This window comes from Olea europaea, unplaced genomic scaffold (genome assembly GCF_002742605.1).
Source record: "Olea europaea var. sylvestris unplaced genomic scaffold, O_europaea_v1 scaffold119, whole genome shotgun sequence".
Lineage (NCBI taxonomy): Eukaryota > Viridiplantae > Streptophyta > Magnoliopsida > Lamiales > Oleaceae > Olea > Olea europaea.
In genome coordinates, this window is record NW_019229312.1 from 237,278 (window position 1) to 262,151 (window position 24,874).

Consider the following 24,874-nt stretch of genomic DNA (forward strand, 5'->3'; position numbering starts at 1 on the left):
TTGAAGTTTATTCATTGCAGTAAAATTCGTGCAAGATGGAGATTCTTTAGAATTTAGGTATGACTGGAATTCTTTGTTGAAGATAATTAGAAATTCTAATAAAAAATGCACGTTAAGAGGAATTTTATTTGGAATGCTATTGTGGAATCCTATTCAAATTTACTTGACAAATTTTAGTTAAAGTTCTATTTGAAAATCTTATTAGGAGTTGGAATTTGTTTTGAACTTGAAAAGATTAAAATCATAGAACGAAGGGTTTTCTTGCCACATTTTCGTTGGCCTGGGGTTAGCAGGGAGCTTGACGCCATAAGTAGATAAGCTGGCACCCACCTGAAGCTAGTGTACCGCTCGATTGCTAGGGACGCCGCTAAACTAGTGCTAGCCGCCCACTTAAGCGACGGTGTTTTTTGATCAAGGCCTGCTTCTCGCTTTTAACAAGTATTCTTGCACTCTATTTTAACTAAAACTTTATTATTGGGGTTTGGACATCCCCTCTTTGATCCTTATATATAATTGGCTCTTCATTATAATTTAGATGAAGTTGGAAACATTGTAAGTACAAATCTTTGTATTCTCTCTCCATATTATAATAAAATCTTCTTTACTCTGCAAATTATATTGTTCTTATGGTTTAGAAATCTTTACTTCATATTGTGGCCATAATCTCTTATTTTCTTCAACAAAGTCGGACTGGATTAATCAAGTATCATCTTTGTTTTACAGCGAATGGAAATAGTAAATTAACAAAAGAGCATTTCTAGACACTCCTAAGCAGATATCTCACATTTCCGCCTCAAAGAAGTTCGAGTGTAATTTTATATAGGTGATGTTGATCTCGCGAAATGGACCTCCACATGGCCAACCGAGAGCCACTCTACTGTTCCTCCCTGCATACAACAACGCACGGTTAGGAGCACAGGGTCGGAACTAGTGGGAGTGGTGGCGGCCGCATACACTCCGACGGTTAAGTCAGTGGTCGATGATTGGAATGGTACCGAAATTGTGCAAGAGAGTAGGGAGGAAAATATATAATGCTTGAGTATGGAGAGCCTAGTATAGTGTAAGTTTCATTACCTTTGCCTCTTGTCAAACCTTGAGTATTTATAGATGAGGATCACCGTTGGATGTGGGACACGTGTATACATCTGACGGTGTGAGACATCTGCTCGTAGACGTCAATCAGTTGCGTCTAAAGTGGGCGAGTTATTAATTCCCCCGGATTGAGTTGACATAAAGTTGATATCGCATCAGCTAGACCCATGAAGATGTCACGTCCATAGATGATTCTGACAGAGATAGGCTTCTGAAGCTGGCGGCGAAGATGTCTGTTAAGGGAGCACCTCAGATAGCCAAGCGCTTCGGTTACAGGGGGTGCTTCAGTAGATTTAGTTTATAAAGTGTGCGCCTTGTGGTACGTCGAGTTGGGGTTAAGCTGAAGTCGAAACCACTTCGAAAACGCATCGTTGGGACACGTGTCACTTCGTAGACAAGAGGGAAACTATTGCCGAAGTGGTTTAGTCCGGGGCGTAACAGGTGAAATAAATAGGATTGAATCCAAGTAAGTTTTTGTTGATGAAAATTAAAATTAGCTATAAAAAAATGGAATAATTCATAAGGGCTGGGATTTTCATCAATTCTCATTTGTAATAGCTAAATTAGGACCGTATTTTTATACAAACAGATATCACGTTCAGATCTGACTGAAGCATGGATTATTAATTATTAACAAGCATGCTAAATATACTGTAGATTCATGCGCAAAAATTATGATGCTTACACATTTATTTGCATGGTTATGAACTTATAATAATTCATCCTATTTCAATTACCTTTGAGCCCGAAAGATACTCCACACAAAGCAATAGTGGAATTGGATTTTTGCTCAAGGCGACGAAAGAATGTTAGATGGGCAAAATATATATGAATTATACACATATTATAATATCTATGTAAATCAAGCATAAAAAATCCATATTAAATATTAAAAATAATGCAGGGTATCATTATCTGGATTAGTCTACTTGTACATTTTGGGTGTATAGAGGGCAGAACCAGACATTTTCGGTTGGGGTGTCACAATCAAGCTTTCAAATTGTAGATAAATCGTAAATGGTTATAACAGTCCATAGTCGACAGATTGAAAGAGAGAGAGAAAAGCACAAAATTGAGTTTGGAACTACCGATTACATAATATATTTATAATGTAGGTTTTAAACTTTGACATTAAAAAATTAAAATAAAATAAAATAAAAGCAACAAAAAAATGATAGAACCTAAGGTGTCAATTGACCCTATAAGACCCCCCCCCCCCCCCAACCCCCCCCCAAAACCCCCCCCCCCCCCACAAGTCCGTCCCTCTTGGTGTACATAATGTGTTACACCCCTCTCATAAGATAATAAATAATTTATTTTTCATTCTTAATCATGTTCAATACTAAAACATATTGTCAAAATCTTTTTTATTTGTCCTGTTTGGAATTGATTTTAGAGACCAACTTCTGATTGTCAAAGAATTAAAAATGTTTTAGGCATTTGGTAAATATTAAAGAAAGCGATTATAAAAGAATATGCACCATGAGCAGATTTTGAGAAACAGTAAAATAGTATCTCCTCACATAATTATGCTTTCAACCAATTCGATTATCCATTATTGAAATATCATTTTCACATTAATTAATTAAATTAATTCCTTTTATGTCATGAATTTATTAATATTTCAATAATAAAGTGTCTTCCATTCCATAGCTCAATTTAAAAATGGTTTAAATTTATTTTATATTATTTCCTTATTATATGAAAATGAAGAAGTTGAGAAACTTAAATATTGAATATTTTTCTACTATATGGACTTTTCTTTTATTTTGTCATTTTAAGAATTTTGAGATTTAATAGAAGTTAATTTTTTTTTTAATTTAAAATAGTTATAGTAAATACATAGTTTTAGAAAAATATTTGATGATATTATTTATTAGGGTAATTGGCACAAAACATCCCTACGTTTAATTTTGATTGTGCAAAACGTCCCTACCTCTTATTTTTTTGGCATTTTTTCGCTTATTTCAACGTTTGATTGCGCAAAACATCATTTTTCTTATTTTTGAACGTGAAATGACCATCATACCTTCTTATTTAAAACAAAAAACCAAAAAAAGTAAAGAAAAATAAAGCACAAATTACAATCATACTCCCATACGTTTTGAAAAAATATAAATCAATACTAATAAATTAAAAAAATTAAAAAAATTATCTCTTTCTTCTCTTCTATCCTTCTTCCTCCCCTCCTCTACCACCAAAACTCCACCCTTCGACCACCTTAGACCAACATACTACCTTGAAGCCCTCAAAACATATTTAAACAAGAAATGCAGTTTCTTGTACAAGTAGCAAGCCCACTAAATTTCATTCTTTCTTTTCAGTCCCATAGATTTTTGCTAATTTTCTCTCACTAAATCGCTGTACTCCGGGGAGCTGATGGTCTCGTGTTCATTCCCGCAGGAAGGATCGGTAGCAACGACAGTCAGAAAATGTCCGCCAAATTTGATGTTCCAGAAGTACCCCCTCCCAGCTATAGCCAAAGCAGTCGTGAGCGGCGGTGATGACGGATTAGGGTTCGACAACAGGAATAGATTTAGCAATGGTTGTTTAAATATGTTTTGAGGGCTTTAAAGTGGTATGTTGGTCCGAGCGCCCAAGGTGGCCAGAGAGTAGAGTTTTGGTGGTGAAGGAGGGAGAGGGAGAGGAGAGAAGAAAGAGATGATGTTTTTAATTTTTATAATTTATTGAACTGATTTATATTTTTTCAAAATGCTTGGAAGTATGATTGCAATTTGTTATTTATTTTTCTTTTCTTTTTTGGTTTTTTGTTTTAAATAAAAGGGTATAATGGTCATTTTACGTTCAAAATAGGGAAAATGATGTTTTGCTCAACCAAACGTTCAAATAAGGGCAGAAATGTCAAAAAATGAAAGGTATGGATATTTTCCACAATCAACATGTAAGGTATGGACGTTTTCTGCCAATTACCCTATTTATTATTATTAAAATAAATATAAATATTATAATATAGATACTACTATTACTATAAAAGAATATTATTACAATCAATATCCATTTTAATAATTACATGCAGGAATAAAAATAAATAACTTTGTTTGAAGCGTTCAAATAATGATTTCGGAAGCATACAACAATTTAAAAACATAAGTTCACAAAAAAAATTATCTGATCATTTCTACAACTGATTCTTTGTTAAATTGTCTTAAAGGAGCTTTCAGAGTAAGTTGATGTAAAGACGCATTAGGAAGTTTCTCAACAAAAAATAAAAGCAAAAATAGATTATTGGTCAAACGATTCCTTAATAATGTTTAATTAACATGTCCAACATGCTATAGACAAGGAAAAAACAAACATATATAATGTAAAGCATCTTCAAAAAATTCTTTAAAAATGATACGTTCTTTATTCCAAAGTGTAAAACTTTAAAATTAGGATCAAAGAGACGATATTTTATTTTAACTTTCAAAGAAGAGTGAGTTTGACTCTCTATTTCTATTTGTATTTTATAAAAATTACATTTTATAAAATATAAGTTTCAATGTTTCATTACTTAATTATTAATATTGTATTGAATATTTTAAGTGACATCTAAAATATATATTAACTGAAAAAAGGAAAAATAATAAATGAATGATGAAAAAAGTAAAATAAAGAGAAAAAGTATAGAAAATTCTTAGAATGTATAACAAATTTAACTATTTAAATTTAAATATACTGTCTATTATGATCACAAAGTTTTTTTATCAATATATATTCTCTGAAGATTTGGTCTTACCATCTACACATGAACCATAAAAAATTGAAAGAAATTGCCACTATAAAACATAAAACGTGTAAAAGACGGAATAATTTCCCTATGAACTGGTAAATTCTCCTCTCATACAGCACGAGATTAACTTTTCAAATCCTTTCAATTCCAAATATCAATCTCAATCATATTCTCTTCGGACTTGTTTGGGAAAAAAATTTATTTTTCCCTAAAAAAATTTTCAACAACACACACAACTTTTTCCTACTTTGCTCTTGTTTGAGCCCCATTTTGGGAGAAATAATGCATTTTGAATAGTAGATTGATGGAAAATATGTGGTTAAAAGTTAAAGAAAAATTTTGGATTTGAGTGAAATATTATTTTATTGAAGAATGTGTAGTTGAAAATGAGTTCTGAAAAAATGTATTTTTAGAAAAATGAGAATCAAACAATGGCTTTATAACACATTCTCCTGAAAAATTAATTTTTTTGGACAAGCTTTTTATTTCGGGGTACACACGCAAAAGAAATAAAATAAAAAAGTGGGACATGTGATGCATGAAATTTCCTAACCTTGTGACACTCATGGATTGAGATTATCATTTAGTTAAATATGTGGGATTAATCATATGATTCACTATCATCACATTCACATCAACTTTGATAATTAGTTTTTAAGTACTATGTTGGATCCATGGAAAAAAAGAGACACTAATTGGATTTAATAAATAAGCAAAAGCAAAAGTGTGTTTGTGTTTGTCCACTTTGATTAAGATTGGTGTGGAATTATGATATCCTTTTATTCCCTTTTTAATTTAATAATTCATATTATAAATAAAGCTTTACCTAAAACAGGATTTGGCTTTTGCTAATCTCAAAAGATGGGACATAATGTGGTTTATGGTTAACTAAATTTATTGTTCGTTTGTGGAAATTTGACTATTTGAAAATTTTTAGCCAAATTTTTATATTTATCGTAAAAATTCTATTTTTGTCTCAAGTACGTACACTACTAAAAAACAGTTTTTCACCTACGGAAAATTACCAACGGATGCAGATTCAAAGTTTCAACAATTTTCAGGGAAAAATTATATCAATCAAGCACGTTTAATTGACAATTTTCAATAAAATAAGTTCTAAGTAATTCAATTCCCTAAAATTCATTTTCTTTCTACCCAAATTTCATTTTTACAATTAAACGGACCCTAAATAATCTTTTCAAATTGTTTACTTACGTAGTTCTGTATAAGTTTATTTTATTAGCAGACAATAATGTTACAAATTTTAAGTTTTAATCTTGTTTAATATATCAAACAAGACTATCTTTTGAAGGAATTCGTGTTTGATTTTTCAAATTTCCTTGTGGCTTTTGCTGAATTTTTGTTTTGATGTAGATTTTTTGAAAATGAATTTTATGAAAAGTAATTTTTATTAAGACTAATTGATTAAAATGTAAGGAAAAAAAATATAAATTCACATACAAAATTAATTTATTAAAAGTGATTAAAAAATTAGAGAAAAGATGAATTTTAAAAAAAAAAAAATCTAGGTCCATCTCAAATGGTACATTTGCACCAAATTTGGTATAATTCATTATTTCCATTTTCCCCTTAGAATTAATTGATTTACATTGATTTATAATTATTTTACTTAACATTTATTTTTAAATTCTAATCAAGTCGATAATTAGAAATTAAGAATAATTTAATTAGCATTAATTTAATAATTTTAATAATAATATAATTTATAATTAAATAATTTAAAATAAATTGATAATTGAAAAATAAATAATAAAAGATACTATTCATTTGATGTAACCACTGAAAACTTGATATAACCATTAAAGAAGTCGTATGCAGCTTAATCATATTACATAGACAGGATTAAAAAACAGTGGGACACGTAACTACATTTTATCGAACAATTAAAAAAAAAAAAATTTCATACCGGTGTTATGTTGGCAGCAGTTATGATAAACCTCTGTCACTAGTCCTATGCAAGACCATTATTTCAAAAACTAAACCAGCCGGCAAACACTGCCGACTACAATAAATGAACCGACAGTACCTAAAACCTACTAACCTACCCTTCTCATGCAAACGTTGGATTTTACCTCGTTGCTACTCATGATCCAATTTTGTACCCAAATTTCGGTTCAGACATGACTTGTACCAATTTGCAAATTGCAAGCAACGCCATTATTTATGTATTGTGTACCAAGCCAAGTAAATTCAGCAGCCACTGTTAAATTCCCTCTTCTTTTCCTTCAAAGCGCGCGTTTTTGTATAAGAATTATTCTAGTTATACAATCGACAACTCACAATATACTGACAAAAGACGGAGCCCACGAGTTTTTTTATTCAGCATGAACCTCCCTTCCATATGTGTAGTTGTCAATTCCAATTGTACATGTATCATTGTTGTTTTCGGAAAATCAATTATTTTTCCAGAGAGATTCCTGTTAGGTTAAAATTAAACCTTTTTTCTTCCGTTCAAGAAGGTGCAAAACAGTGGAAGCATGGTAACAAAGTGTGCCAAGCTAGATTCCCTGGTCACAACACAATCGATGGAGTTGCACTTGCACAAGCGGGTTATTTTTCTTTAAATTCAAATTGAGAGAGTATTTCTAAATTTCGACCGGGTGGGCCATCCCAAAAGGTGAAGTCGCCCACAGCACGATATACCAGACGGCCCTTTAGGGCATGATCTGGACGCATTGACGCATTTTGGAACCTATAATCTTAATCTTAACTAAAAGAACTTCATTTCATGAAATGGGACAAATAAGTAATAGAGGGCACAAGAGTTGAAGAAAGAAGGGCAAAAAGACAATAGAAAATTCTCCCACTAATAATTCTTCAGTCTTCTATATATCAGCAGCCTTGTTTCAAAAGTTTCTTCAAAGTTCAACCAGCCCCTTCTCTTTGCTGCTACATTTTCTATGTTAGAAGCCCAAAAAATGCCATGACAAACGGGTTAGTTCTTTCTTTAATCTGCAGCAGATTTACTGCTGCTTCAACTTCAAAGCCCCAACAATATGTAGTAGACCAAAGTGATTGGTAGAGCTATTAACATCCCAAATATCACCCTACAAGAAGAAAATATGAAATTAGAAAAATAAAAAGACGAGTTCGCATTTCCTATGTAGATAGAATGAACCAGATTTTAATTTCTTTTTCTTTCTCAGAAGTAAAACACAATGTCATTGGGGCTAACCCGGTGCTCAGGATATCAGGATGAACGTTGTATTCCTTTGCGAAGACAAAAGGAACAATTCCTTGTGGAAGTGATGCCTGAAAATATGAAGCATGAACCCATCACTCGAGCACAAGAAGACAAAAGTCATTGGAGATAATTGTGATGTATGAAATTTTGCATTCTTGAAATTTATTTACCTGCACAATTGCAATGTGCAAAAGATCGCCTCGAAGTCCAATGGCAATTGAGGCAGCAGCCATAACTGCCGGTCCGGTAAGAAATCGCACAGCCATGGAGAAGGCAGCAACTGATTTCCCGCAAGCAATCATCCTAGGCTGCAATGCCATAAACAACCCTGCAATCCAACAGTAAAATAAGTGACGAAGTAAACTCGAAAAGAAGCAAAAGTTACTTTTAAACTCTCTTTTGACAAAAGGGACTTTTTTACTAGAAATGCAATTTTTTTAAGTATAAATAAACAGGCTCGAATTTGAAAATGTTCTTTGAAGCAATAATCCTAAGTAGAGGGACATCAATTTGATCATACCAAGACTGAACATTGCCATTCCAAGACCGGCATCAGACAAAATAGCTATCGATTTGGCTATTATCGCAGGCATCTCGACGTGCCACCTGCAATAATTTTAACAATTGGTCAAAACTTACAAAGTCAAGGGCTACATGAAAGAAATTTCACAAAATATGAGAATATTTACTTGAACGAGACCAAAGACCATGTGAGGCCAATGAGACTGGAATACGTGTTTGGATTCCTAATCAGTTTTCGCCACACCATAATCAATATGAGCCGAGTCATCACACTAGTCGGAGGCATTGCTGTTGTCTTCGTCTCGCCACTAGGCTTAGGACGAAGCTCGGAGGTGGAACTCGAGCCGAGCTTCGATAGTACAGGCCCTTCCCTGTCAGTCCCATTCAGTCCCCGTTTGTTCCCGAAACTGAACTCGTCTCGGCCAAAATCATCATAATCTAAAACCGTGGAATAATCAGTAATTAAAATAAGATCAAAATGGTGATGAATTAAGTAAACTCCATTCTCAAGTAGAAGACAAACAAACAAACTAGACTCTCAGGGAGGCTGCTGTGATGATAATAAACCAATCAACAGAACGTCAACAGTAGAGGGAAACTCCATAGGAAAAAGACATAACAAACAAATCTCTCTTCAACCACAAGCTAATAAAAGAAATCCGAATCCGAGGATAAGTCTTAGTAAAAGACAAATACAGTTACATATAAAAGTAGACAAATCCAAGAATATTTTAGGCTTACAATCAACCATTCATATTCACAAAACAAGATTGGAATTAAACGATTATTGGATCAAGAAGTATTAATATTTAGTCTACAGGTGTTTTGACCCAAAAAAATAAATAAATAAAAATGGGAGTATACTCCAAATGAGGAAAATTACCTTTGGGATGAGCTCCAACATTGATTTCATTTCCATATTCACCTCCCCTGAATACATGGATCCCTCCTTCAGAAACTGGTGAAGCACTAGAACTCCAAACAAACATGTGAAGATCTTTGCCATTAGTATCAGCACCATTAGCCTTCTTTTTCGTGCTGGTGGCTGTCACCGGAGAGAAAATTCCGGCACCTGCGGGAGCAGGGTACCCTGCATTCCCCTGCCCAGAAACCCCATTAGGCCTTGAAGGGTTCCCATACCCACTCTCCTCATCAAATCCCAAGTTCCCATAATTTGAATGCCTTGGACTAATATTGCTAGTGTTCTTCCCATTCACCATGGAATAGAGATCAGTGTTATTAAAGCTTGAGCCTCTTGGGGTAGGGTTTCTTGATGATTGCAAAGAGTAAATCTCTGCATTTGTTAAATTTGAAGGTCTAGGTGTCATAGAAACACCAGAATTAGGCCCATGGGATCTTCTCGAAAAGATTTCAGACCTTGAACTTGTTGATTTTCTCACAGTAACATGAAGCTTTCCATCTTCACCAACTTCAGCTTCAGTTTGCAGAGGCTCTTTACCATCCAAAGATATGATATCAGAATCCACTCTAAATGAGATAATGGAGCCTGCAGTGTCTGGAAACTGCTCTGCAATAAGCATTCTAGCTCCTCTGTATTCAAACAAGAACAGCATCAAAGTGTACCAAATAATGCACTGAAGCACCACTATCTGCACCATTAAACTCCCTGAGGACTCACCGTACATCCCTTTCAACAGAGGAATCCCCATTACAAGTGTGTTGGGGAGTGTTGATAGAGAAAACAGAGTGATTGACCATTCAAGAGACCCTCTTGAGCTGATTCTTGACCAAATGGCAAGAACAAAAAGAACCATGATTTTCTGAAGAGTATCAGCAGCTATGAACCTGTAGTTCATGGCGTAGGGATTGTTTGTGGATATGAAGTGAAAAGAAAGCAAAGGCACTGCAAAGAGAGCCACAAATCTGTTGATGCCTGAACACTGATCTGGGGTGAAGATTTTCCACCATTTTACTGAACCATAGGCCAAAATCATGGCCACATAGAGTGGAACCACAGCAGTTAGCACATGGTAAAGGTCTGTAATTGTGATCATTTTTCCTAAGGTTTTCTGTAGATTTCTTCAAAAAATATCAAGATGGGATTGTTACCCTCTAGTTTTTACCCCAGAAAATTTTCGCTGAAGCTAAAAACCAAGATTTCCAGTTCAAGACAAAGTTATGAACATGGAGCATAAGTTATGAACATGGAGCATAAGTTATGAACATGGAGCATAAGTTATGAACATGGAGCATAAGTTATGAACATGGAGCATAAGTTATGAACATGGAGCATAAGTTATGAACATGGAGCATAAGTTATGAACATGGAGCATAAGTTATGAACATGGAGCATAAGTTATGAACATGGAGCATAAGTTATGAACATGGAGCATAAGTTATAGCAATGGCTAGAAGAGAAAGATACGATTTTTGTCTAGCTTTGGTGGCAGTAGGATAGGTTGGGCGGAAAGAAAAGGGAAGTAATGGGTAGGGTTGCCAGAAAATGGTTTTATGACCAGATTTTCAGGCACGATTTGGGAGAGAGAGCATAGAGGAGAGACATAATTTGAGTGAAGTGATATGAGATTATTTAAGGGAAATAAATGGCAGACAAAGAAATAAAAGCAGAGGTCTTTTGAGCAGTTCTTGTTTATGTCTTTTGATGGAAGATGATGGAAAGATAGAAAGTGCCTCCTCTTAATAATAATTCTTATAAACAAATATATTTATAATTTTTTGTGAAGATATTTATAACTTATTTAGTACGTTAAACTGGACAGTATCATATACGAGGGAAGAAACAAATGTAGTAAAAATAAATAACGGTATATGAACTGAAAAAGTTAGACAAAATTAAGAAAAAAATGTGACGACCGGAAATTAAATATTATTCTCAATAAATTTAAGATCGTTATGCGAATATCTTGTTGTTAGTGTTAAGTTCAAGCCTCAATGAAATGTGTAATATAAGTAATAACTTAAGTTCTACGACAATCTGTCAATTATATAGCAATCCTCATAAGCAGAATAGCACAACTATGACAAAAAAGTGTTTGAACATGTTTGCAAAGCCTAGAAAGAGTAAAATTACTTTTTATTCAAACCATGTTTTTCTCCCATGCCTTTAGTTGAGGACTCACTTATCTAAAAGTAAGTATTCACTTACAAAAATTAGTTTTACTTTTTCTTAATTTCAACCAAACATGCTTTTGAGTGTGACAATGAGGAAAACAGTATCAGACTCCAAAATGGACCAATTCTTTATATTATTATAAGAAGAAAAGGGCCAAGGAGCATCAGGGAGAAAAGGAAAGGAGAATAAGAAAAAAGCAGAAGAAAAGGAGAAAAAAGTAGAAAAACATGAGCACAAAAGGCTGCTGGGAGCTTTGGACAAATGTTCAGAACAGACTTGAGAATTGAGGAGCCATACACGAATATAAGATTCTCTTAACTTTGTGTAATTTTATGTTTTAATTTTCATCATCATAGGCTGCCTTTCTGACTCATTTGCATTACAAATATTTCTAACTTTTTCTCATTGTCTGAACAAGAAAAATTGCTTTTATGGGCCCACTTTATAGTTAGTCACTTTCCTCTTTTCTTGATTTTATTTGGGAATATACAACCTAAGGGCAGCGAAGTGTTGTTTGTCACAAAGTTACTTTTTTCTTTGTCAGCTGCAAATATTTGATTGTTGTAGTGATCAGACTAGTGAGTGTATTTTAGTTGGAAAGCAATTTCAATTTTTTTCTAAATGGCTTATTTCATTCTCTCTTCTCTTCCTAATATTCACTGGCCTAGTCTTGTTAAAAAACCACCACCACCATTAGAATAGATGACGATTTATGACTCGCCGTCTATCTTACATAATAAATTATATGATGGTGTGATCAATGTGAATATAATTTAAAATATTTATTTACACTACACGACTGTGATGAAGTATGGAAAAACTCTTAATAACATATTTGTCCAAAATTCTGCATGTAGAAGGTGTTCGTTAGCTAAAAAAAGAGTGATGGCGACTTATACCCTCATCCTAAATTTTTTAATTTTCAAATTTTTTATCATAAAATGAGGGACGATAACTCTGATGTGATATGTGTATACGTGTTAAATATGGCATTCATGTGCTGAACACGATAAATAAAATTTATGCACTGAGTGAATCGTTGAAATTAAAAAAAAAAAAAAGTAGGCATCAATAATAAGGTTGATCGTTCAATAAATCTTATTCACGCACGACAATAACGAACTAGAAATATTGTCCAATTGAGCATAAGAAAGTGAAAAGAAGACCAAAAAAGATGAAAACGAGAGGGACAAGGCAACAAGAAAAAGAGGAATAAAATCTTCAATTGTTGGAACAATTACAAATCCTCTGCAGGGAATCTAAATTAAGAACATGACACGTGACAATTGGCACGTGCCGCCATCCTACTTAATCATTGTATTGAACGAGCATGTTTTGGACTCTTTTAACCTTGTATGTATTATTAAGCGATCTTATCATAGGTTACTCTTAAGGGATTTATTCGTATTATTATTTCTCTTTTGTATATAGTTATTGTTAAGAATAATATTGAAGTTGAAGATAACTCATCGTTAATCAATTGAAGGTATGCTCATCATAGAATTTGTATATGCACATCATCAGTCAAGAATAAGGATCGTCTTTAAGAAATTCAGTTGCCAACTTGAATTAATAGACATCTATTGACTCAAATTGTACTTGATATATTATGGTTTATTTTTTGTATCTCATCACTCTTAGTTAAACTAAAAATAGACATAATACAAATCATTTTTATATTAATAAAATTATTATTTAGATTTTCTTTTATCTTCATGGTATTAGAGTTCCGCAAGTTTATCGCCAATCAAAATTTTCAGCCTCGACCTCCTATATCCTCTAAGTCTTCATTCTCCTAAGAATCATTTTACTTGTACATTTTTTGTGTACATCATGATTGATATTGTTTGAGTTGTAAAAATCGAAGCCATTTATTGGTTGTTAAAATCAACGGCAAAGCTGTGTGCCTCAACACACAATGTTACAAAAAACTGTCAAACATAATATACACCAATCAAAATTGTTCTCCTAAACACCAAGACAACTCTCCACCACGACCTCTCGATTGCTAACATCACCCTCAACAATATTTCAGGTCTGTCAATTTTCCACAGTGGGTCCACTCATCCTTCTATCCTACCGTGAATACAATCAATGTCTCATCTCCAGCTCTGTGGCATGGCCTGCTTGGTCACCCAACTATCAATATTACAATGTTTTTAGTTGGGTTTTGTTTATTGTCTAGCCACCTTGTGATATTTTATGTCAGTCATGTCTATGTAAATGGAATTTCTAGTGTCAAGAGTCAAGGCCCTCATGAGTTAGCTGTCCTAATGTCAAGGGGCCAAGTCTTGCACCTTCTCTTGATGGATATTCATTTTACCTAATAATTATTGATCATTTGTCTTTGGTTTTTACCTCTTCATCTTAAACTTGATATGCATGCACTATTTCATGTTTTTAAGAAACATATTTTTTTCATCCTAATATTTGTAATATTTACTCTAACATGGGTAGTGAGTTCACTGCCTCACAACCATTACTCGAATCCTATGACATGAGTCATCTCAAAACTTTCCCATATACCCTTAAAACAATGGCTCGGCTAAATGGGCGACCGTGTTACATCAAGCTTCCCTACCACCTCATTTATGGTCTTTAATTAGTAGATTACCCACCCCTCTATTACAATTCTCTATTCCAGGGACGGATTTAGGGGGGACTAGCTGGGCTGTAGTCCCCCCTCTACAGACCCAATTAATATTTTTTTTTAGGGTAATTTCCCCATTTTTTTTGGTAAAAAACAGATTTTTAATGTGTAAATTTTTTTTCACGTATTAGTCCGGTTTGAAATTTTTTAGCCCGATCTTGAATTCAATCCTGAATCCATCCCTACTCTAGTCCTCAAGCTAACTCTTCGAAACTATGCCTCTTTTTGACTCCCTTAATATGTTTGGATGCTTGTGCTTGGGGTGAAGCCTAATGAAGTCCAGTGCAGGCATGGGCCCAACTCCAAAGCCCATTAGCCCAATCAACACATACACCCACATCTAATTACAACCCATAATCCATTCCTCATTCAAATTCAATTTATTTATATTACTTTTTTTGGTACGGATCCGATTAGATTTACGTGGAAAAATGGTGGAAAGAGCTTTTATTTTTAAATTTGCTTTATAATTATCTGTTTGCATTTCTAATTATTTTCCTGTATGAATCCAGCCTCTGAAAATGCTTTCAAGAGAATTCTTACCAGCCTTCCCAAGCTAAGCGGTGGTGAATTTGGCAAATTCTATAGCCTGCCAGCGCTCAATGACCTGAGGATCGGTAATTTCCCAGTTCAGGAAGAAAGAATATTTATTTTCACATTTTAAATGTAGTCAGTCTCCGCCTCCTCCTCCCAGCCTGGAATTGTCTGTTTCTCAACCTCCGCCGTTCATTTGTTGTTGCTGGCTTGCTGCTGCGCTCCTGTGCCATCCCTGTTTGTTCGACAGTTCGAGGCTTCGAGGCGGCTGGTTGCAGCAGAAGAAGAAGGTGAAGCTCCGGTTCCCCAATCCCCCCGTCCCCGATTCCATAGTGCTTCTTTTTTTTTCTTCATATTTTTTGTTATTTTGATTTCTTTTTCATAATATTGTTTTATATTTTATCATCATTAAATTCTGATCAAAAATTTGACGTTCGATGTCGATGAAATTGTGCACGCACTGAACCAAAAAGCTGGCTTCGCCCCTGCCTGTGCATGTGCTTCTTCGAGTTCAAACCATACGCCTCTTCTAAGCTCGACCGTAAATTCATTCCACGTATCTTTCTTGGTTATCTCCTCTAGCCAGGCTGCCTCAAGAGTCACCACTAGTTCAGGTTATCGTCAAGCCGCATCCAACATTATCGCCACTAATGAAGTGACGTCCCAAACTTCCCCCTACAACTGCCACCTCGACTCTCGCAGTCGTCATCTTCCTCTCTTACCAGCAATTTTCATCTCATGTCTTGGCTAGCGTGGTTTGCAAATAATTGTGTCAGCCTGAGAGTTTATCCAGCGCGCACCCGAACGATAGCGATTGCGATTTCCCCCCTTATCAAAAAAATAAAAAATTCTCATCTCATGGTCTCTTGTTCAAAAGTAATTTCTCTCGGCCTAAAGTCCTTAACCCTGTCACATCTTTCAATTTGTTACTTTTGTTACAATGTAGATACTCGTCCAATCATGCTATATAAACATTAAGGTTGACATAAAATTTGACATAATTCAAGTGGCATTCTATTATTGATCAATTTAAAATACAATCACAGTTTCTATCCAATCATCTACTGGCACATGACATTATGTCAAGCTTTTTGTCAAATTCTTCTGGCAAAATAGCTTTATCCAATTTTTTAAAGTCACGTATGTCAAACTCTACATTTAATAAGTTACAATGTTTGGAATTTATACTCAAAGTTAATTTACAATTAATTGATGTTATAGTGTGTGTAATTTATTCGAAAGTGTAACTAACATTGTGTGTTATTAGTCATATAGCGTGTGTAATTTTTTGAAATTATTATAATAATACCGTCTTTGTGCCATTCACCTCCACCACCACATATGCATAATCCACTACCATCACTACTATTTGCACTACATCTCGCGACTATCACCACCACCACAAACCCACAAAATTGAATCACCATTGTAAAACTGTACCGCCACCATAATAACACAAATGATTTTTTTCTACGAAAGCGTCGAAAGGGAAGGGTTTTGTGGGGGAAGAGGGGTTCATTTTCTCGGGAGGGAGGAAGGGTAGGAGGCGTAGGGTTTTGGGAATTGGGTGTGAAACGTGGGTGAGGAATTAAGGTTGGAGTTTCCCATTTTTTTTAAAAATTTTTAATTTTTAATAATTCGATTTCACCTGATTTTTCAAATTTTCTTAATAAAACCTTATAGGGCTTGGTTTTCTCTTAAACTTACACTTGTCATATGTGAAAATTACACCCGGTATTATTATAACAAATTCCATTTTTACTAAACACCTTTCTTTTTTATAAAAGTACATTTAATTTGTAATAAAATGATTAAATAAAACGAATTAGCTCGATTTTGGAACAACCCAAAATTCACGAAAAAATATCTCCGAAATCTTTCCAAACATAACATCATAGAATCCTTCCTTTATTGGACTAAAAAATAAAGTTCATTTCAGAAGAAACCCTTATTTTAGTCTTAATAGAACAACTGCTATTGAAGGGGACAAGTGGCTTAGAGTTTCTCACACTTGTGTCGCAGTGATTTCGACCAACTTGTTACTCACTAAGGTACTATTAGATTTATTTATGTAAAAATGGGCTTTATATGTTGATATTTGATTGTCCCAAAGATTTAATTTCAACACAACCGTTCGCTATATATATATATTTGCCAAAATTTGGATTTGGCGTCCATATATTCTTTTAGAATGAGGACCATTAGTTGCTTGAGAACTTTGTGTATGGTCTTGAAAAAAGTGGTTTCTCATGTTGTGGCTAGATTTTAAATTGCCAACTAAAATTCAACTGTATTTGTCGAGCAGCACGGCTTGTGTTCATTATGTAGCAGTACTTGAAAACAAAACAAAATAAGAATTAGTGTCTGTTGTACAATGATACTTTTATAGATCATTAATTGGTTCTTTAGCCTCTTCCATCGTCAAAATTGCCTTTGTTTCCAAGTATGTAATCTATCATATTACACTCACAAAATGTCATCGTAATATATACATCGCTTTATAGAGCATGACAGTAACATATAATAGTCAGTAAATTGTAAAATACCATCAATAACGTCATATCTTATGTAACATTTATAGTAACAAACATTTAATAGATCATTCATCATATGTATCATGTGAATTTCACGATGCATCACCATACAAGATATAGTTTCACAAACCTATGCAACTATGATTTTCGAATTATCATATACTTCTTCCTTTTTCCCATATATCACATAGAGCATTATATTACATATATAACAAAAACATTTCATAATAAATGCGTTACATGTAATGGCAACCACGTATGGATAAAAGAAAGGGCCATAAACTTTGTAACACATTATAAATTATTTACAGCAATCCAACCGGTGATGATACATCACGTGAAATTTCAACAGTAGAGATAACATATCATGTTATATATGCTTTTTAGTATGTCATAATTAATTCTGTTGTATTGCCGTATTTATGACATACAATGAAAACCATACAAGGTAATATGTGGAAAGTAACCAATCTTATTTCTGGATTTTTAATTGTATATCGTCACAAATAAAAATATAAATGTATTGTCGATGCGATTTAAAACTACATTTCGGATTGTATGATGAAGGCATCTTTTTACAATTCCTCAAGCACACCTAAGTGTATGATGTATTAACATGAAATAGATGAAAAATTCAAGTCAATTGTTATCAAATAATGGAATATACCAACAAAAATAAAAACCATAAATTTTGAAAAATTCTAGATTTTTTAATGGGTTTATACCAAAGTTTCTATTCACTACAAAAAAATGGGCTCCACCAACAAAAAGGTTTAGTGACCAATAAAACATGGTTGCTATAAAACACGTTCAGCGACCAAGTAATGGTGGGTATAGGTTTTGGTCTAGTAAAATTGGACAAATTTTGTTATGTTCTATTGCGACCAAATTATGGTAGCTGTTTCAGAGAATTAGGGACCGTACATTTAATTGGTTGGTAAAGGTAGTTCAGAAAAAGAACAAAAAACGAATGATACCCACTCTAGCAACCACTAAATGGTCTCGGATCCTAGTCTTCTGCAACCATCAATGTCATGGTCACTAAAATATTTGGCGCAATTTTATCCCGCTTTTTTCTTTTGGTCTTTGCATGTTTTAGCGACCAAAGGCGATGGCTGCTGATACGATACCACAACAGTGACCACTGAATGGTCCTAGATTCTAGTCTTCTGCAACTATCGATGTCATGGTCGCTAAAATATTTGGCGCAATTTTATCCCGCTTTTTTTCTGTTGGTCTTTACATGTGTTAGCGACCAAAGGCGATGGTGGCTGGCACTACACCATGAAAACGACCACTGAATGGTCCCAGATCCTAGCCTTTTGCAACCATCGATGTCATGGTCACTAAAATATTAGGCGTAATTTTATCCCGCTTTTTTTCATTTGGTCTTTGCATGTTTTAGCGATCAAAGGCAATGGTTGTTGACACTACACTACAAAAGCGAACACTGAATGGTCCCAGCTCCTAGTCTTTTGCAACCATCGATGTCATAGTCGCTAACATATTTGGCACAATTTTATCCTGCTTTTTTTTTCGTTTGGTCTTTGCATGTTTTAGCGACCAAAGGCGATGGTTGCTGACATTACACCACAAAAGCGACCACCGAATGGTCCCTGAATCCCAGTCTTCTGCAACCACTCATATCCTGGTTGCTAAAACATTTGGCGCAATAAAATCCTGCTCCTTTTCATTTGGTTTTTGCATTTTTTAGCGACCAAAGGTGATGGTTGCTAATACTACACCATAATAGCGACCATGGAATGGTCCTTGATACTAGTCTTCTACAACCACTCATACCTTGGTCGCTAAAATAGTTGACACAATTTTATCCCGCTTTTTTCATTGGTTTTGGCATTTGTTAGCGACCATTAATGATGGTTGATGAATATTGCACCATTCCAACAACTAATGAATTGTCCCTGATCCCAATCATCCGCAACCACTCCTATCTTGGTAGCTAAAAAAGTTAGTACAATTTTATCCCGCTTTTTTCATTGGTTTTGAAATGGTGGCTGTCCCAGATATCTTCAACCACCGATGTCGTAGTCGCTAAAATATTTGACACAATAAAATTCATCTTTTTCTTTCAATTAATTTTGATATTTTCTAGTGATCAATTGATATAGATCGAATCTATAAACACACGATACTAACAACTCAAACGGATTGAATTCACTTTACAAATGTGTTCTTATTTCATGAACAACCAAAAAAACCCTAGGAGACATTTAAGGGTCTTAAATACGAAAAGAGCAAATAACCTACTGGGCCAGCAGTCCCTTAATACATTGGGCTACAAAGCAAGAATAACAAATATTGAGAATAATAAAATAAGAAACTTTGAATGCCGTTTTGACCTAATAAACAAATTCAAATGGCAAAAATCCATCATACATCACGGCTAAACTGTGAGTTCATCCATAATCGTCGCGAGCTTTCTGGAATGGGGTTATGGGCTCAAAGCGGACACCGTATGCAAAAATTACGTCAATTTCTTCGAACACCGACCATTCAAACATTTCATATACCCAAGTGCGTATTCTTGCACATGAACCTCATCAACAATACTAATTGTTGCTTTGTGGTGAATCTTATAGGGTTGGTTTTATAGGCCACAACCCGATTGACCTCGACCACTCTACGATTGATATCTACTCGACTCGACCAAATTACATTATTAACGAAAATGGACCGGATCATAATACAACAAAAGTGATATTTTACAACCTACAAAAACTGGATTCCCTAATATTTCTAATTAATTGTAAATAAATAGATTTAAAATTTGAAAAAAAAAATAGTTTTGGAGTCAAAGGATGGAACTTATTAGGTCGTTCATACTTAAAATAGACCCACTTTTTCATGAATTTTTTACTTTGCAATAAAATCTAATTCAAAAATTAATCAACCCAATAAAATACCAATACAAAGCTATATTCTCCTTCCATATTTATTTCATATTTGAATTAATTCAGCTATACATTTCATCAATTATAATTTTTTAATTTAGAGATTAAACTATATAGAGAATTGGTTTTAATTCCAAAATTATAATTTTAATCTCCATTAAACATGCCCTAAAAACATAGCCCAATTACAATTGATTTTCAAAATAAGTAAATCTATTAACTTTTCAAATACTGAGGCAGAGGAAATGCCATAATTAAACCCTTCTCCACGTCCAGATTTCAACCCTTCTCCACGTTTTCTTCTTCGAGCCGCTGCAGCTGCCATTGCACCTCGGAATCTCGGTTGGGTTGTATGTTGTAGGTGAGTTCATCTTTGTATTTCTTTTTTGTTTTTGAATTGGAAGATTGTTATGGTTGTCCTGACTTTGAGTTGGTCCTACATAGTATCGAAACAATCCATTTGACGACAATGTCTGTGAATTCTTATCTATTCCAAAAATGGAGCTATTTCTTTGATATTTTACGCATTTTAATTTGGGCACTGGAGATAGAGTTTTCTTTTGATAAGAGTTTGAATTTTAGTATTATTATAATTGGAATGATAAAGAAATCAAGAGATGCCCACCCCTAAAAAGGAAACTTCCAAAATTTTAGAATCATTTAAAGGAACGAATACAGGAATTTAAAGATAAAGTATAATAAACAAATTTTCTATCACATTAGAGCATGTAAAAGTTTAAAATTAAAGTTATGAATTGTGCTAATTAATTTTTCATTCAGTGGCATCTAAAGCAATTTAAGCAATTTTTCATTTCTGTTGGAGATCACCAACCAAAACGAAATGACAATTGATCATCTCATTGAAATCAATTTTTTCAGGCAACCTAACTTGAAGAACTTTCTACCCCTTGCTACGTAAATCAGGTAAAGCATTTGCTGTGTGTTATTAGGCAGCTTTTACTTGACTTAAAAATGTTGGAGATTCCAAAAACTTCCTAGTCTACTTGGTTTGGTAAAAATGTTTTGGAATTAATTGATCTATTCTGTGTTTGGGTACACTTAGGAAAGATTGAATTTGTTGAAATAACTACAATTGCAGATATTGGATTCATAATTATATGATTATGTCAGCCATCAAGGTTATTATGTCCACAAGTATCAATGTTGCAATTTTTTTTTTTTTTTTTTTTTTGTTCTGATGTGCTGCTTCTAAATTCTTGAATTTTATAGATATAGTTACTATATAAATGTCATTTAATAGTTCTATAGTAGTCTTGTAAGTTCACTAGTGAGCGGAAGCGTGTAGACAAAAGTGTAATAGTTTTTTATTTTTACAGTTGCTTTTCCTTGATGAGCTTTGATTTGACTTAACGATTCTGTGTTTACTTGTTCTATTGTATTGTTGTGTTCTCCAAGTTTTGGACACCTTTCAAAAATTCCCTTATATGCATTTTGATGGGTTAACCATCTCCAGTAACACTTAAATGCATTGTCCCCTTTCTCCTTTTATGTTTATCTTGTTCTTTCTTATTTCTCTTTTTGCTAATTTATCTATTTCAGTTACGTAAATTCTGGTATTAACATGGATAAAAGTTGAATATGGTGTCAAGATAAGTTGTTAGATGAATACGCTAATGGGGTTAAATCATTCATCGAATTGGCAAAAAATCACATTGACAATGATAACAGGACTCGTTGTCCTTGTCAACTCTATCATAATGTATACATTCAAAATATTGATGTGGTTGAGTGGCATTTATGGGTGAAAGGATTTTCTCGGGATTATCAAAATTGGATTTTTCATGAGAACCAATGACAATGAGTGATGTTGATGATGATTCAGAAAGTGTCCAAGATGATGTGGAAGATGAGGAAGATGATGAATAAGACCTTATGTCAATAAGGAGCTTAGTACTACAATTACCGAGTTAGCCATGTTCTGCCAAAAAAATTGTGCTTGGAAGCTTACTGTTTCGGACTTAGATGCTATGCAAGATGGGATTGTAATTACATTATGCAAGTTGGAAATTTTTTTTTCCTCCTGCCTTCTTCGATATCATGGTCCGTTTAGCTGTCCATTTACCCTATGAGGCGAAGGTGGCTAGACCAGTGCATTCTCGTTGGATGTATCCATTTAAAAGGTAATATCAACACTTTTAAGATAATTATGTTCGCAAGTATGTATGCATCCTAATTAATGGTTGTTTTATTTCATTTCAGAGCTTTAGGAACATTGAAAAAAATATGTGAAAAACAAAGCTCGTCCAAAAGGTTCAATTGCTGAGGGATATGTCAATAAGGAGGCATTGACTTACTATTCGATGTACCTTCGTGGTATTGAAACTCAATCCAACAGACCAGAACATACTGGGGGCTATGATAAGCAAAATCAGTCAACTTTATCGATTTTCAATCAACCAGCAAAGCCATTTGGGAGCATTCAATACCTTGAGCTGTCACATGACGAAAAGAATAAGGCTCATTGGCACATTCTTTATAATTGCATGGAGTTGGAATACGGACTTTCCATATAATACCTGTAACATTATTATAAGTTAGTACATGATAAACTAATTATATCATAATTACAATGAGCACACTGAAGTATTGCAAAATAGAGGTGTAATTAACATTGATGAAATACGTGAGAAAGAATTTTTAGGTTGGTTTAAAGAAAAAGTAAGTTCTTTTTCAAGCTCAAATATTTGTGTTTTTTAAAATATAATAGTATGTTACCATCTAATTGTTATGCATGCATTTTCACAGATCAAATCGTCATATTTATGTAAGGATCTTCATGTAAGCAAAGAGTTGTATGCACTAGCATGTGGACCAGATTACAGAATAAAATCCTATAGTGCATGTGATGTGAATGGAGTTTGGTATCGCACCAAATCACGTGATGTTGGACGTGTTTGCATTTGGGTTGAAGGTGAATCTTGTGATTATTACGGGCTAATTGAGGAGATTCTTGAACTGAATTACATTTTTGACCATAAAGTTGAACTTTTTAAGTGCACGTGGTATGACACAAATGTAAGTAGAAAGAATATACACACAAACATTGGCATCAAGAGCATCAACATAAGTGCACATTGGTATGAAAATGAACCTTATGTGCTAGCTAGATAAATTTGCCACGTGTTCTATGTGGATGATTATAAACTGGGTCAAAACTAGAAGGTGGTTCAAAAGTTCCATTATCGTCATGTGTTGGATGTTACAAACAATTTGGATGAAAGAGATGGTAATGACAATAATGTTGAGTATGGTGAAAGTGAAGCTTATAAAGAAAGAAGTTATAAGGATGTTGAGATAACATTCGAATCAACTGACATTGAGCAACTTAATCGAGAAGACGTTTGTCCAACACAAGTAATATTGCAAGATAAAGAAGTGAATGAAGATACATTGGACGGTAGTCTTAGTGATATGGAAACCGAAGATGAACCATTGTTGAATAGTGAAGATAGTGATGATTCAGGCTCATTTGAATAGTTGTTTGTTACATAACTATGAACTGAATAACTCATTTGTCATTTTAAATGAAGTTGTAACAAGGCTATATCCAATGAACTTTTTGTGAATCTTCATGGATAATTAAGTTTTGTTTTCATTAATTTTTATTAGAATAAATAAGAAATGCATCTTAACTGAAGATTTCTAACTGCAGTTAGACTAATGTAATTGAACCTTTCATTAATATGGTATGGTTTCTAACTATTTGGTTGTCTTATTCACATATGGTATGATTGGCAAGGTGAGCAATATACGAGAAGGGAAGGACAAGAAGCTATGATCTTGGGTGTGGGATTTGTTGTATGTTTGCTAATATACAATTAATTAATGTTGTAGAGTTTAATCATAATATGTATTTATTTCTTCACCATGTTTGCTTTGCCTGTTTTCTTAATACAAATACAGATGCCACCAAAAAGAGAGTCAAAGCACGAGTTACCCATAGCATCTGCGACTCCTCGAAGCTCTAGCAATGGGAGCCCATCTCCTTGTCAATAAGGACATCACTCTAATCAGTTACACATTCCTATTTCGACACCTTCTACAGCTCAATCAGGTATAAATAGGACTACTCAATCTAGTGTAGATCTTATTGATTTTGTGGATATTGTTGAGCAAGAGTCGTCCAATGGCATGTATTTAATGATTTTTAAGATAATGTGGACTGACTCTTCATATTCAACAATATTAATTATCTTTAATTATCTTTTAGATTCTCTTCATAAAAAAAGCGAGGAATTAGTTGTGGTTTAGCATATCAGAGAATAATGGATGCTAGTAAGAAAAAATTAGTTGTTAAAGCCAGGGAAAGAGATATGCGTACCTTTGGTGAGACATCTTCTCCATTTGCTAATGAAATTGGTATCATCATGCCAAATTTTGTTTCGCGATGCTTGACTGGTTGGAGTCAGGCAACTCCTCATGATAGAGAATTAGCCTATAATCGTCTTCTTGTAAGTAAATTTTGTAATTCATTTGGATTATGCTTAATACTATAATCACTGATGTCTTATTTTTTCAATGTTAAAAAAAATTTGATGTTGATTTAAATGATCAACAGATGGTTGAAATTGTTGAAA

At 33.9% G+C, this 24,874-nt stretch overlaps 1 protein-coding gene across 1 annotated transcript; it reads right to left on the minus strand.

The window, feature by feature from the left end:
• Positions 1-7,541: 7,541 nt before the first annotated feature.
• LOC111373998 (probable auxin efflux carrier component 1b) lies at positions 7,542-10,697 on the minus strand. The gene is made up of 6 exons (XM_022996599.1): positions 9,436-10,697; positions 8,720-8,990; positions 8,551-8,636; positions 8,201-8,358; positions 8,022-8,098; positions 7,542-7,893 (listed from the first exon to the last, which is right to left on the minus strand). The coding sequence occupies exons 1-6, from the start codon at positions 10,565-10,567 to the stop codon at positions 7,827-7,829; spliced, it is 1,791 nt and encodes a 596-aa protein (XP_022852367.1). The 5' UTR covers positions 10,568-10,697; the 3' UTR covers positions 7,542-7,826.
• Positions 10,698-24,874: the final 14,177 nt, after the last annotated feature.

Coding starts and splice junctions, on each gene's coding strand:
- LOC111373998 (XM_022996599.1), bottom strand. CDS start 10,567: ATGATCACAATTACAGACCTTTACCATGTGCTAACTGCTGTGGTTCCA. Junction 8,991..9,435: donor TGTTGGAGCTCATCCCAAAG/GTAATTTTCCTC, acceptor CCACGGTTTTAG/ATTATGATGATTTTGGCCGA. Junction 8,099..8,200: donor TGCACATTGCAATTGTGCAG/GTAAATAAATTT, acceptor TCATATTTTCAG/GCATCACTTCCACAAGGAAT.